The sequence below is a fragment of the Psittacula echo genome, assembly GCF_963264785.1.
Source record: "Psittacula echo genome assembly, chromosome: 19".
NCBI lineage: Eukaryota > Metazoa > Chordata > Aves > Psittaciformes > Psittacidae > Psittacula > Psittacula echo.
The window spans coordinates 3948536-3961700 of NC_137755.1; the positions used below are offsets into that span (position 1 = coordinate 3948536).

The following is a 13165-nucleotide window of genomic DNA, read 5'->3' on the forward strand; positions in this document are numbered from 1 at the left end:
TTACACTGGTCATCAACTCAGCGCTGATTCAGCACAGCAGGGCTTCCTCAAGGCTCAGCTCCTGGGCTTCTTTCAGAGGAGGTGGCGCTGCTGCCCTTGATCCTGGCTGTTCTCCAGGCCTGACCTGCCCTCAATGGTCTCCACTGGGCTCTGCCAAGGCCAGCAGCAGAGACAGGATGTTCTGCACAAATGTCTGCACCTGATCCTGGAACTGACTCAGTGCTGAGAGCTCTTCCGCAGCCAAATGCAGATCGTGTTTTACAGTCATACAGTCACAGCCTGAATTGGGGTGGAAGGGACCTTAAAGCTCACCCAGTGCAAGCCCCTGGGTGCCCAGTGCCATGGGCACGATGCTGCAACCATCACAAAGCCGTGGTGGTCGCTGTGGAGACGCCCATTGTGATGGGGCCCCCACGCTGAGCGTGGGCTATTGAAGGCGCCAGAGCCCTGCAGGAACCAGTGCAGAGGAGACCCCTCCCTCGGGAGGCTGCATCTCCCGTGGCTGCCCTGCGCATCCAGGTACGGGTTCTTTGACTTTGCAATCCTCTTTTAGTGTTGGCTTGAAACACATGGTGGGTGCGTGCTCTAAAGGGAGGAGAAGCTGTCAGGAGATGTGCTGGTGCCATCCCAGCTGTAGGAGCAGGGGATGGGTGAGGAGGAGGCGCTGGGCTTGTTCCTGTGCTTGGAGCTCAGCTCTGCCTGCAGAGGTGCTGGGGGCAAAGCAGGAGCCTTCTGTGTGCAGGAGCTGCTGGTGTCAGAGGTGCTGAGAAGGTGTCAGGGCAGGAGCAGCCCCTGGGCAGTGCAGCTGCTGGTGCTGTCCCTGGGAGCTCAGCACAAGGGGACCTGCCTGGCTCCGGCAAGGCCCGCGCAAGCCCCCCGGGCATTGCGGAAGGCGGCAGGGCCCTGGCAGGTTCCAGTGATCCCTGTGCCAGGCATTGCAGAAGTCACAGAAATTTCTAAACTGAAAAGTAAGAAAAAAACCCTGTCAAAATAACTTTTATCAGTTGCTCTTTGCAATCTCCCTGAACCCGGAATGCTCCAATGCGCTGTGCAATCTGCAAGGATTGATAAAACCCAAAGGATTTAACGAGCCCCATGGTGTATTTGGGCTGAGTCCATGAACCTCAGGTGCTGAGAGGAGACTGAGGAAACCTCTCAAGAAGTCCAAGTCAGAAACAAAGCCCCAGGTCCCTTCAGCATTAATGGAACCCACTGAGGGCTGTTACTGACAAAGCCTCCCCAGGGACTCCTTAAAGCAAGTAACTGCAGGCTGTGACTACTGGGAGACAAAGGCAAAATGCAGGTGTCTGGTGGTGAGAAAACCCTTGGTTTGTTTGATGAAGCAGAAAGGCCAAGCCCTGACCACAGCCCTTGCAGAAGTAGAGCCTGAAATCCTGAGAATGAAAGTTCTCCTCATAGGCCTTGATGAAAGAGGCAACTGCCATAGCCCAGGGCACAGAGACCTTTTGTTCTTTTGGGCCTTTCAGCCTTGCTAGAATCCTCACTCATCTCTGCTGCAGGCTGTCCTTCACTGGCCCATGCCTGCACCTCTTTCCCTTCAGGCTCTTGACACCCATCTTGCTTTCCCACCTGGCTCTCACCTGGCATTTCTGTACCTTCAGTCACATCTCTGCACCCATCGCTGTCTGCTCCTGGAAACACAAAGCCATGGGCTGAGCCAGACTCCCCCTGGGTGACCTCTTGCACCACAACTCCACCTTTGGAAAGACATTTCTCTTTCCTAACTTAGAGTCTGAACCTTTCAAGCTGCACTTTGTAGAGGTTTCCTTCTCTTCCCGCTAGCAAGAAAACCTCCATCATCTCTGAAGCCACATTTCAAGTAGTTGTAGGCTGCTACTGTAGTGTCAATTCAGCAGGTGGAGTGAATATCCCTCAGCAAGGCCATCTAAAGGAGGCTTCTAGAGGAATGGGTGATGCCATCAGGATAGAGAACTAAGCACCATGGGAGAGCAGTGGGAAAAGGGAATGGTCTGGATTGAGAACTTCCTGGCAAGAGCCAGAAGGAAAGGTGGTGTCCTTGGGTGCAAGGTACCCCATGCTGTGGGGACAGGGCACCTCATCTGGGACAGCTTCCTGCCTGTAGCACCCTCTCTGCTGTGCACACCCCACTCTCTGCCCGCACTCACAAGTGTCTCACAGAAGCTTTGCACTTCCCCTGCAGCAGTGACCCCTCACTGCAGGAGGTTCCTGCATTCTCCAGGCTCAGGGATGGATCCTGCATTCCAGGCAAGTTTGGGTAGTGCAGGAGAGGCAGACAGGAAGGTCGGCTCATGGGGCATGAGGAGCAGTGTTCAGGCACCCCCAGCAGTGGGCATTCCCCATGTGCCACCCTGAGGCATGTTCCCATGAGGGAAACTTCTCAGACAGCCTCTGGTTTGTCCAGGCTCTGCAGCCACACTCCAGGAACACCTCCTCCTCCTCCACCTACAGACATCAACTGCTCTCCATTGCTGGGCTCCGTCCTGCTTGTAAGGATTGGTTAAAGCCCTGAACCATCACCTTGCTTCTTGCTGACTTCCCTCCACCCTCCCTCACCTCCCTGCACACTGCTCATTGCCACCAGTAACTCCCTGAAGAGTTCAGAAGCTCTCCAGGCTTTCCTCAGGGGGTGACCATGTTTCTCCATTGACCATTGATGGATCCATGGAGTGCCAGGTGTGAGGTTCCTGCAGAGGCAGAGCTGCCCCTGGGCAGAGCCCTGCTGCCAGGAGGGGTGTGCAGGGCAGAGCTGAGCACACAGCCCATGGGATGGGCTCTGGGAGCACTGAGAGGGAGCAGAGCTGGGCCCAGAGCAGCAGCTCCTGGCAGGGACAGCTCCAGGCGGCAGAGACATGGGCAGGGAGTGGGGGAAAAGTGCAGCCCAGGCCTGGGGAGGGTGCATTCAGGCAGCTCTCTTGGTGCCTGGCACTGGAGGTGGCTGCTGGCCATGCTCTGCTGGGCACAGTCCTTTGCTTCTCCCCATGAGAGCTCCCTGATCTGCCCTTTGAAACCGTGCTGCCCTGCTCTCAGCGCAGGACAGGTGTTTGTGGGGGTTCTTAAGATCAATTTGTGTGTGAAGGCATCTTACAGACACTGCAAGTGAAAGCAGAGGGCAAATGGGAAAGGACTGATGGACACTGCAGCTCTCCTGGCTCTGCACTAAGTTATAAAGAGCTGAGAACTTCTCCCTGTTTCAATATTGTTCTGATTTTCTGTCATACAAAGAATGTTTTATACCCCCCAAAAAAAACCTCATCAGTGTTATGCCTGTAAATAAATAACACAGGCAAAATGACCCTAAGGCCATGCTGACCTGTCTTGTGCAGCCCAGACTCGAGTCATGATTAGAAGTAGTGAACTTTACAATGAAGTTGGATTTCATCTGACATCCCTTGTGAACGTCAGAGCTGGGCAAAGCACTGCTTCAGAGCAAACCTGACTCCCAACCAACCTGGCCTTGAACACTGCTAGGGATTGGGTAGCCACAGCTTCTCTGGGCACCCTGTGCCAGTGTCCCACCACACTCAAAGGGAACAACTTCATCTGAATGTCTAAGCTAAATCTCCCTTTCTTCATCTTCAATCATTCCCCCTTTTCCTATCACGGCAGGCCCTTGCAAAAACCCCCTCTCCAGATTTCTTGTAGGCCCTGCTTACATATGGGCAGATTGCTAAGATGTCTCCCTGGAGCCTTCTCTTCTCCAGGCTCAGCACCCTCAACTCTTTCAGCTTGTCTTCCCCAGAGATATGCTCCAGCCCTTAGTGCACATCTTTAGGACCCTTCATAAACCCATCATTGTAAGATCATAAGAGAACAGAGGTTGGAAGGGACCCCAGGACGTCTCAAGTCCAACCCATCACGAACAGGGTCAGAGCAAGTGGTTCAAGGCTTGATTCAGTCTGAGTTGGAAATCCCCAAGGCCAGAGACTGCACAGCCTCTCTGGGTGACCTGATGCAGCACTTGCCTGAGCCTATGGGAACAAGGTTTCCTTATGTCCTGGCTGAACCTCTCCTCTGTCACTATCCCCCATTGCCTTTTGTCCTCCCACCAGGCACCATGCTGAGGAGCCTGGCTCTGTATTCTCCATGGCCTCCTTGCCAGTACAGGCAGCCAGTCCCCGACAGCCTTCCCTTCCCAAGATCTCAGGTCCCCATCAGCCTTCCCTTCTCCAGGCTGGACAAGCCCAGCTCCCCCAGCCTCTCCCCACAGGCACCATGCTCCAGTCCCTGCCTGTCCTGAGGGCCCGTTGCTAAACCCACTCCTGCTTACCAATGGTGTTCCTGAACTGGGGATCTGAAACCTGGATGGAGTATTCCAGAGCATCCCTTCCCTTGTTCTCCTGCCATGCTCCTGGTCATACAGCCCGCCATGCTGCTGTCCTCCCTTGCTGCCAGGGCACACGCTGCCTCCTGTCCAGCTCCTGCCCACCCAGCCCTTTCCCATGGGCTGCTCCCAGCCAGGCAGCCCCAGCCTGGGCCATTGCAGGGGAGTCCCCTGCAGGGACCCCTGTGTCCCCTGCTCTCCTGCCCAGGACACCCTGAGAGCTCTGCAGACCCCCCATGCCATCCCATCTCCCCACACCAGCACAACAGCCCCAGCCCTTGGGCTCCTCAAGAGCTCTTCCTGCTCCAGGCACAGAGCAGCCATCCCAGAGCTGGAGCAGCCAGAAAGCTGATTTCATTCCCCTTCATTCCTGCCATGTGAGCACACAGCACAGACAAGAAGTTGCTGCAGGATGGTTTATTGTGCTTAAATACAGTGAGAGACACCCACTGACACAAAGTCTGTTGGTCACACAACACGAGTGGCTACTTAAGAAGCACAGGATGAAAACTGACATTTCTATGAAGACAACATCACCACAAATTGAAACAGGAAAACAAATGTAAAGCAGCAAAGACAGACATGGCCTGTCTTTACCTACACTTGGAACCCTTTCCAGGGTAAAGCAGGCAGTACATGGCTGCTGAAACACATCCAGTCAGCAGCTTCCTCACAGCATCCTTGAGCTCCTGGTTCCTCAGGCTGTAGATGAGGGGGTTCACTGCTGGAGGCACCACCGAGTACAGCACTGACACCACCAGATCAAGGGATGGGGAGGAGATGGAGGGGGGCTTCAAATAGGCAAAGGTAGCAGTGCTGACAAAGAGGGAGAGCACAGCCAGGTGAGGGAGGCACGTGGAAAAGGCTTTGTGGCATCCCTGCTCATTTGGGATCCTCAGCACGGCCCTGAAGATCTGCACATAGGACCCCACAATGAACACAAAACAGCCAAGTCCCAAACAGAAACTTAGCACAAGAAGCCCAACTTCCCTGAGGTAGGAATGTGAGCAGGAGAGCTTGAGGATCTGGGGGATTTCACAGAAGAACTGCTCCACAGAATTGCCTCGGCAGAGGGGCAGTGAAAATGTATTGGCTGTGTGCAGCAGAGCATAGAGAAACCCAGCGCCCCAGGCAGCTGCTGCCATGTGGACACAAGCTCTGCTGCCCAGGAGGCTCCCGTAGTGCAGGGGCTTGCAGATGGCAACGTAGCGGTCATAGGACATGACAGTGAGGAGAAAATACTCTGCTGACATGAAAAAGACGAAGAAAAAGAGCTGTGCAGCACAACCTGTGTAGGAGATGGCCCTGGTGTCCCAGAGGGAATTGGCCATGGATTTGGGGACAGTGGTGGAGATGCAGCCCAGGTCCAGCAGGGAGAGGTTGAGGAGGAAGAAGTACATGGGGGTGTGGAGGTGCTGGTCGCAGGCTGTGCTGGTGATGATGAGGCCGTTGCCCAGGAGCGCAGCCAGGGAGATGCCCAGGAAGAGCCAGAAGTGCCAGAGCTGCAGCTCCCGCGTGTCTGCGAATGGCAGGAGGAGGAAGTGGGTGATGGAGCTGCCGTTGGACATCTGCTGCCTCTGGGCATGGGGCACTGTCAGAGCAGAAAAAGGCAGTGACAGGTTAGGACAGGAGGGATGTCAGATACAGAAGTTCAATTTACACACTCACGACTGAACACTTTCGGTCTGCATAGGAGAGGCTGAGCGTGACTTGGTCATGATTGTCTCTGAAGTTGTTTGGTTTGTTTGTTTTCCCAGTGTCACAGCTGAAGAGTGACTCTTTTAGGGACAAAATTCCTAATATAAATTTTTGAAGGCGACTTTGAAGAGTCTGAGCCTGGGACAGAAAAAAGGGCTCAACTGTCTGTGGGTTTGTGCCTACTCAAGATTGCTGCAGAGTCCATCGGTCTGGTTCTCAGCTGCCCTGCACTTTCTAGAGGGACAGTCAGCTCCTTGCCCAGCAGAGCATGGCCAGCAGCCACCTCCAGTGCCAGACACCAAGAGAGCTGCCTGAACGCACCCTCCCCAGGCCTGGGCTGCACTTTCCCCCCACTCCCTGCCCATGTCTCTGCCGCCTGGAGCTGTCCCTGCCAGGAGCTGCTGCTCTGGGCCCAGCTCTGCTCCCTCTCAGTGCTCCCAGAGCCCATCCCATGGGCTGTGTGCTCAGCTCTGCCCTGCACACCCCTCCCGGCAGCAGGGCTCTGCCCAGGGGCAGCTCTGCCTCTGCAGGGGCTCAGCAGCAGCTCACACAAGTCCTGACAAGACTCTCGGTGCCTTCTCCAAAGCAAAGAAGGAAATTCCCAGCTCCCACTGCCCAACCTGCCCACCAAGAGTGGAAAACATCAGAGCTCAGGATCCTTCCCTATCAGGCAATCGCTGCCTCAGTGTCTTTCAGAAGGACCCTCTGCAAACGTGCTCAGAGTAATGTGGAGCTCTGAGCAGCCCTGACCCACACAGCACCCTCTCCAGTGCACAAGAACACTTTTCCTTCCCTGCCAGGGGTTGTTCCTTACCTCCAGCGCCTCTCCCCCAGCACCGTGGGGAGCTCCCGGGCAGGCTGAGTGCTGACCCTGGCAGGCAGCAGAGTCCCTGCCCCTGCACACAGCCCCTGGGCTGCAGGCACCCTGCTGGCAAGGACAGCGCTGGGCACCCCTGCCTGCACACCCACATTCACAGCCTGCAGCCAGCCCCGGGACAAGGGACCTGCCTTGTCCTGTCCCTCGCATGGTGCAGAGGGAAGCCCTGCTCTGCAGCACATCCTGCTCCTTATCTACACAGAGAAACCAAGAGAGTCCTCCTGACAGATCCCATGGACTGTCCGAGGCAGCAGCTTGAGCAGATCCCTGCAGGAACTGCAGCTGCATTGCCCTGCACCCAGAGCCTTACCATGCACAGGGTTGGGAAGGTTTCTCCTGCAGGGAGCTCTCAGCATCCTCCACTGCCAAGTGCCTTTAAGCTCTCTGAGGCTCGCAGATCTCCCCTGGGTGCCTGCAGGCACTGCCCCAGCCCTGCTCCTGGCCAGAGCTGTCTCTCTGCAGCACTGCCCGCTTGTCAGCATCTGTCTGCATCCCAGGAGCCTGGCCCAGCTCAGCAGCAGAGGCCCAGCCCAAGGTGGCTCTGCCTCTGTCCCACTGGGCTCCCTCCAGGGCTCCCTGGTGCTCCAGAGGAACACTATGGGAAACAGCCTGAAGCAAGCCCTGCTGTTCCCTCCCTCAGCTGGCAGACACACTGCCTGCCTGCAGTGTCATTTCTCTGATGAGAGACAGAGTTTGGTCTGAACAACGAGATTTTGTAGGATCATGGAATCACTGAGGTTGAAAAAGATGCTTAAGACCTAGTAAAACCATTAACCAAACACTGTCAAGTCCAGCACTAAGCAGTATCCACAAGTGCCACATGTAAATGTCTTTTAAATACCTCCAGGAATGGTGACACAACCACTTTTGGAGGCAGCCTATTTCTTTTCCCTTCATTAGACAGGACAGGCAGGCCAGGACAGGCTGGGATCTCCTTTACCCCTGCTGAAAGGAAGGGATTTATCCTGGTTAGTTGAGGCATCTCCTGCTGGGATTGTAGCCCTGGGCCTGGAAGGAGACTCAGCTATGTCCCATAAACACTAGGAACCCACAGGAGGTCTCACTTTCTCAGAAGGTGAAAATGTACCATTCTATAGATGATGTCTTAATCAGGGGAGTTTGCCCCAAAGAACTGCAGCAACAGCAGTGTGTAAGCACTCCATGGTGCAGAAGCTGAAGTTCCACTTAAGGAATGTTAGAAACCAAGAAGAAACCAGTCAAATCAGGGGGTACTTGGTGGATAGCAGCAGTGCAGTGATTGCTGCAGGCACCTGCAGAAAAACAGAACAAGGGCAGATGCCCCACTCTGGGAAGGAATTACAACAGCTTATTGGTCCTCCAGGATACTGGAGGAAACATGGACCTGGATTCTCTATCATTGCTCACCCACTTTACTCACTTTTATGAAAGAGAAAGACATGGGTATGGAATCCAGAGCATGACGAAGCAGGAAATGCCTGATACAGGAATTAAAACCGTACCAGTCACTGGGGCCTGCTGAGGGGTTTTGCTGACCATGGCTCTTCCTGTGAACTATTCAAACTGACCCTGATGGACCAAAAAAGAACTTTAATGTTCAAGTTGCCTCTTTCAAAGACACTAAACCGACATATTCTGAGTGGGAAAAGAGACTCTTGACTTTAATTACATCTGTTAAACAAACTGAGAACATTGATCAAGAACAAGCAGTACAAACCATCCATTCAATCCATTCAATTGACTTGACAGTATCCCAAAGGGAACTGCTCCTCAGGATGGAGTTGCACAAACCCACTGGCAGAAAATGGCATGCCTACCTACCGGGGATTGAAGAGGAAGTGAAACTATCTGAAGGACAGAATGAAGTTTCCAAACTACTGCAGATGCCTGTAAATGCAGAGCCATCAGCGTTACAACAACCTTTCAAACCCTCACCAGGTTTAGAAGCACCTCCCTTTCAACGAGAGAACTTCAGCAGAATGGTTCACTGGTTCACTGATGCCTCAGCAAAAGGGATCACAGAATCATAGAATCAGCCAGGTTGAAAAAGACCTTTAAGATCTTCCAGTCCAACCCTTACCCCAGCACTGCCAAGGCCACCACTAACCCATGGCACTGAGGGCCTCGTCTCCACGGTGTGTGAACACTTGCAGGGATGGTGACTGCAGCCCTGCCCTGGGCAGCCTGTTCCAATGCCTGAGCACCCTCTGGGGCAGGAATTGTTCCTCAGCTCCATCTAAACCTGCCCTGGTGCAGCTTGAGGCCGTTTCCTCTTGTCCCATCCCTTGTTCCTTGGGAGCAGAGCCCAGCCCCTCCTGGCTCCATCCTCCTCTCAGGCAGTTGTAGGGAGCGATCAGGTCCCCCCTGAGCCTTCTCTTCTCCAGACTGAACCCCCCAGGTCTCTCAGCCGTTCCCCATCACACTGTGCTCCAGGCCCTGCACCAGCTCCGGTGCCCTTCTCTGGCCCCGCTCCAGCACCTCAATGTCTCTCTTGTTAGTTAGGGACCCAGAGCTGATTTGAGGTGCAGCCTCACCAGCGCCCAGGGCAGGGCACAACCATTGCCCTGGCCCTGCTGCCGCACTGGTGCTGATCCAGGCCAGGATGCTGGGGGCTTCCTGGCTGCCTGGGCACAAGCTGCTCCTGTTCAGCTCCATCAATCAGCACCCCCAGCTCCTTTCCCATGAGCAGTTTCCATCCGCTCTTCCCCAAGCCTGGAGCGTTGCAGGGGGTTGTTGTGGCCCAAGTGCAGGAGCCAGCACTTTGCCTTCTGGAACCTCATCCCATTGGCCACAGCCCATGGATGCAGCCTGTCCAGATCCCTCTGCAGAGCTTCCTACCCTCCAGCAGATCAACGCTCCCACCCGATTTGGTGTCATCTGCAAATTTACACATCCCAGTATGGAGCAGTATGGACTACTGCAGACCTGATGATGTCTTAACCAGAGGAAATGCCCCCACAGAAGCAGTGAAAGCAGCAACAGCAGTGTGGGAAGCACTACCTGATGTCAAAGTTCCACCTGAGCAATGTCAGAAACCAAGTAGAAACCAGCAGATCAACTCTCCCATCCACTCCCATCCACAAATCTACACATCCCGGTATGGAGCAGTGTGGTTCAGTTTGCATCAGTACAGACCAATATAGGTCACTATGGCCCCAGATACTGCTGGGGTTTCAATATCCCAGTGTTCACAGTCCCTGCCACAGGTGCTCCTGCCCATCCCTCACCAGACTTCATTGGTCTTTTTGCAGGACAACCCCAAATTAGGCACCCCCCACTCTGGGGCTGCCCCCTCCTTCTACCTGATACTGGGGGGAGTTGGGGTGCCCCATAGGGTGTGATCTGGGGGCAACAAGGAGCAATTTGGGGCTGCGTAGCTTTGGTGGGGGGAGCAGCTTTTTTGGGACACCCCCAGTTGGGGGTGGGGGTGTTTGGTGGGGCTCCTCCAGGATTTTGGGTCCCTGGGTTCATTTGGCAGGGCCCGTGGTGATGGTGGGGTGAGGTTCACTTTAGGGGTGCTACAGGCTCCCTTTTCGGGGTCCTGCCTGCTTGTGTGTTGCTTCAAGGAAATATGGGGTTACCTCAGGATTTTGGGTGGCACCATGATTGCTTTGGGTGCCTCCAGTGCCCTCTGGGAGGGCAGCATGATTTTGGGGTGCCCCTGTACTGGGGTACCACTTTTGGAGGGTCAATCCCCTCTGATCCCCTGAATTCACTACTGAACCCAAAGCAATGTTGGGGTCCCCCCAGTGGATTTGAGGTCCCACAGCATTTTGGGGGACCCCAGGGCAGGTGCTGGGGGGACCCCACTTTTCAGACCACCCCTTTTTCAGGGACCTCCTGGCCACTGCACTGAGCCAGGGCGGATTTGGAGCTGCAGGGTTTGGGTTTGGGGGATTTGGGGCTCCCCGCTGGGATTTTGGGGTGCAGGGGGCTGGGTTCGGGGGTGCCGGGTTCTGGGGTCCCACCTGGCTGCAGGTGCTTGTGCAGAGCCAAGAGCCTCTTGAGGTGCTTCTTGCGCAGCCTCTTCAGGTCCCGGCGCTGCTGCTGCAGCAGCTTCACGTTGCCCTCGTGCTGCCGCAGCTCCTGCAGCTACTGCGGAGACACCTCTGTGGGGGGGTGCAGGGGCCAAAGCTCTGTGGGGGCAGGAATCTTGGGGACCCCCATGTCCCTCAGAGGAGGCACCTTTGTCCCTTGGCACCCTGAGTCTCAGCGGATGCCCTGTGTTTCCCCATGGCAGTAAGTGGGGGGAATTTGAGGGTTCAGAGGAAGATTTGGGGATTCAGGGGAGGTTTGAGGTTCAGGGAGGTCCCCAAGACTCTCTGGGGTTGCAGGGATTTGGAGGACCCCCCGTCTCCTGAAAATGGAGGGTATATCCATCCCAGGGCACCTGGGGCATCATTGGATGACCCATGTGGTCCCTTTGCCATAAATTGGGTAAATTTGGGGCTTCAGAGGGATTTGGGGGTTCGTGGGAGATTTCAGGGTTCATAGGAGGGGGTTTCCAGAATTCCCTGTAGTGGGCACAGTAATTTGGGAGACCTCCCCATGTTCCACAAAATGATGCCATACATCCATCCAGGGCACCTCAAGTCTCTCTTTGATGCCCCATGTTCCCCAATGGAGGAGATGTGATGGAGGAAGAGAATCTGGCAGTTCAGAAGGTATTTGGAGGCACGGGGAGGGGGAGATAAGCTGAGCTGTATGATGACATGCAAGCAGATGAGGTTAGGATGAGCTGAGATGGGATCATCCCCCACACATCCCATCTCATGAGAAGGAAAATACACTTGGGGAGAGCAGAGGAGGATTTTCCACACATACTTGGTCAGAAGCTGTCTTTCTGCAGCTTTCTCTCTGCATCCACTGAGGTGCGGGTGCCACCAACGCAGCTTCCTCACGAGCGACCCAACCACTTGCGCAGCTTTTCCATCATGACCCAGACACAGGGACGGCCCCACTTTCATACCTGGCTGCATTACATAAGTGCTGGTGCTTTGTGACATCATAAGTGATGGGTGACATCACACCAAGGCAGCTTTGGGAGCTCAGGTGCCCTGACGAAGGAATGTGAGCAGGAGAGCTTGAGCATCTTCCTGCGTTTACTCTGCTTTGATGGATCCATCCCTGCAAGCAGCCCCAGAGCTCTTTATTACGGATTTCAGGGTGGACCTTGGCAGCTGAGGAGCCTCCAGCCCCTTTGTCATGGGGAGCCCATCCCCTTATGGATACCGTTAATGGGGGAGCTGCCTCTGCTGCTCCATCCTCCTCCTGCTGTTCTCAGTGACGTTCTTGAAGTTGTTCCTCAGTGCTTGGAACAGCTCCAGCCTCCTGAGGACCTGGGCAGCTCGTGAGGAAAGGCAGCTGCAACACAGGGAAGCATCATCCTTTGGCTGTGGAGCTGACCCAGGACATCCCAGGCTGCTCCTCTGCAGCCCCAGCATGCAGGGATGGGGCTGCCCAACAGGCAGTGTCTGCACTTACTCAAGCTGGGCTCTCTCCAGCGGGGCTGCTGCTGCCGTCTCCTCTGCTGGCACAGGGGTTTCAGCCTTTCTCCACCTCTCCTTTCTCCTGGGCTGGGTTGGAGGGTGGGAAACCCAAAGGCCTCCGATCCCTAGAGTTTGCCATGGAGGAGATGCTCTCAGCAAGCCTCATGGTGCCGCATCTCAGAAGACCTCATGGAAGGGGCCTGCAGCAGGCGAGGGTCAATCCCTATCCCTATCCCTGCGTGTCACTTAGGGGGCAGTTATGGGTCTGGGGAGTCACCGGGTGGTCACATGGAGGGCAGTTTTGAGTCGGGGGGGTCACTAGGGGTGCAGTTGTGGGTCTGGGGAGTGACTGGCTGGGCAGTTGCAGATCTGGGGAGTCATTTGGGGGGCATTTGTGGGTCTGGGGGTGACTGGGAGGTCACTGGGTGGGCAGTTGTGGGTCTGGAGGGTCACTGGGGGTGCAGTTGTTAGTCTGAGGTGCCACTTGGTGGTCAGTTGTGGGTCTGGGTGGACACCAGGGGGTCACTTGGGGGGCATTTGTGGATCTGTGGGTTTACTCAGGGGTCACTTAGGGGGCAGTTGTGGGTCTAGGGTGTCACGTGGGGGGCAGTTTTGGTCTGGGGAGTCACTTGGGGGGGCAGTTGTTTGGGTGGTCACTTGGCGGGCAGATGTGGGTCTGGGGAGTCAGTTTGGGGTTGGGAGGCAGTTGTGGCTCTATAGGGATTACTTTAGGGTCACTTGGGTCTTAGAGTCACTGGGGGTCACTTGGGGGGCAGTTTTTGATCTGGGGAGTCAATT

General features: G+C 55.3%; 2 protein-coding genes across 2 annotated transcripts in view; both read right to left on the minus strand.

Annotated features, from left to right (window-relative positions):
- Positions 1-4917: 4917 nt before the first annotated feature.
- LOC308228562 (olfactory receptor 14C36-like) lies at positions 4918-5892 on the minus strand (the record flags this gene model as incomplete). The annotated part of the gene is made up of 1 exon (XM_080631941.1): positions 4918-5892. One exon carries the CDS (start codon positions 5890-5892, stop codon positions 4918-4920), a length of 975 nt encoding a protein of 324 aa, XP_080488067.1.
- Positions 5893-6083: 191 nt separating this feature from the next.
- Positions 6084-13165, minus strand: part of LOC308228563 (olfactory receptor 14C36-like) — a gene marked incomplete at both ends in the record, with an annotated part of 153804 nt that continues 146722 nt past the window's right edge. Inside the window, 3 exons of the mRNA XM_080631942.1 lie at positions 6084-6160; positions 10847-10970; positions 11941-12005. Coding sequence (XP_080488068.1) covers positions 6084-6160; positions 10847-10970; positions 11941-12005 — 266 coding nt within the window. The remainder of the gene's footprint in view (positions 6161-10846; positions 10971-11940; positions 12006-13165) is intronic.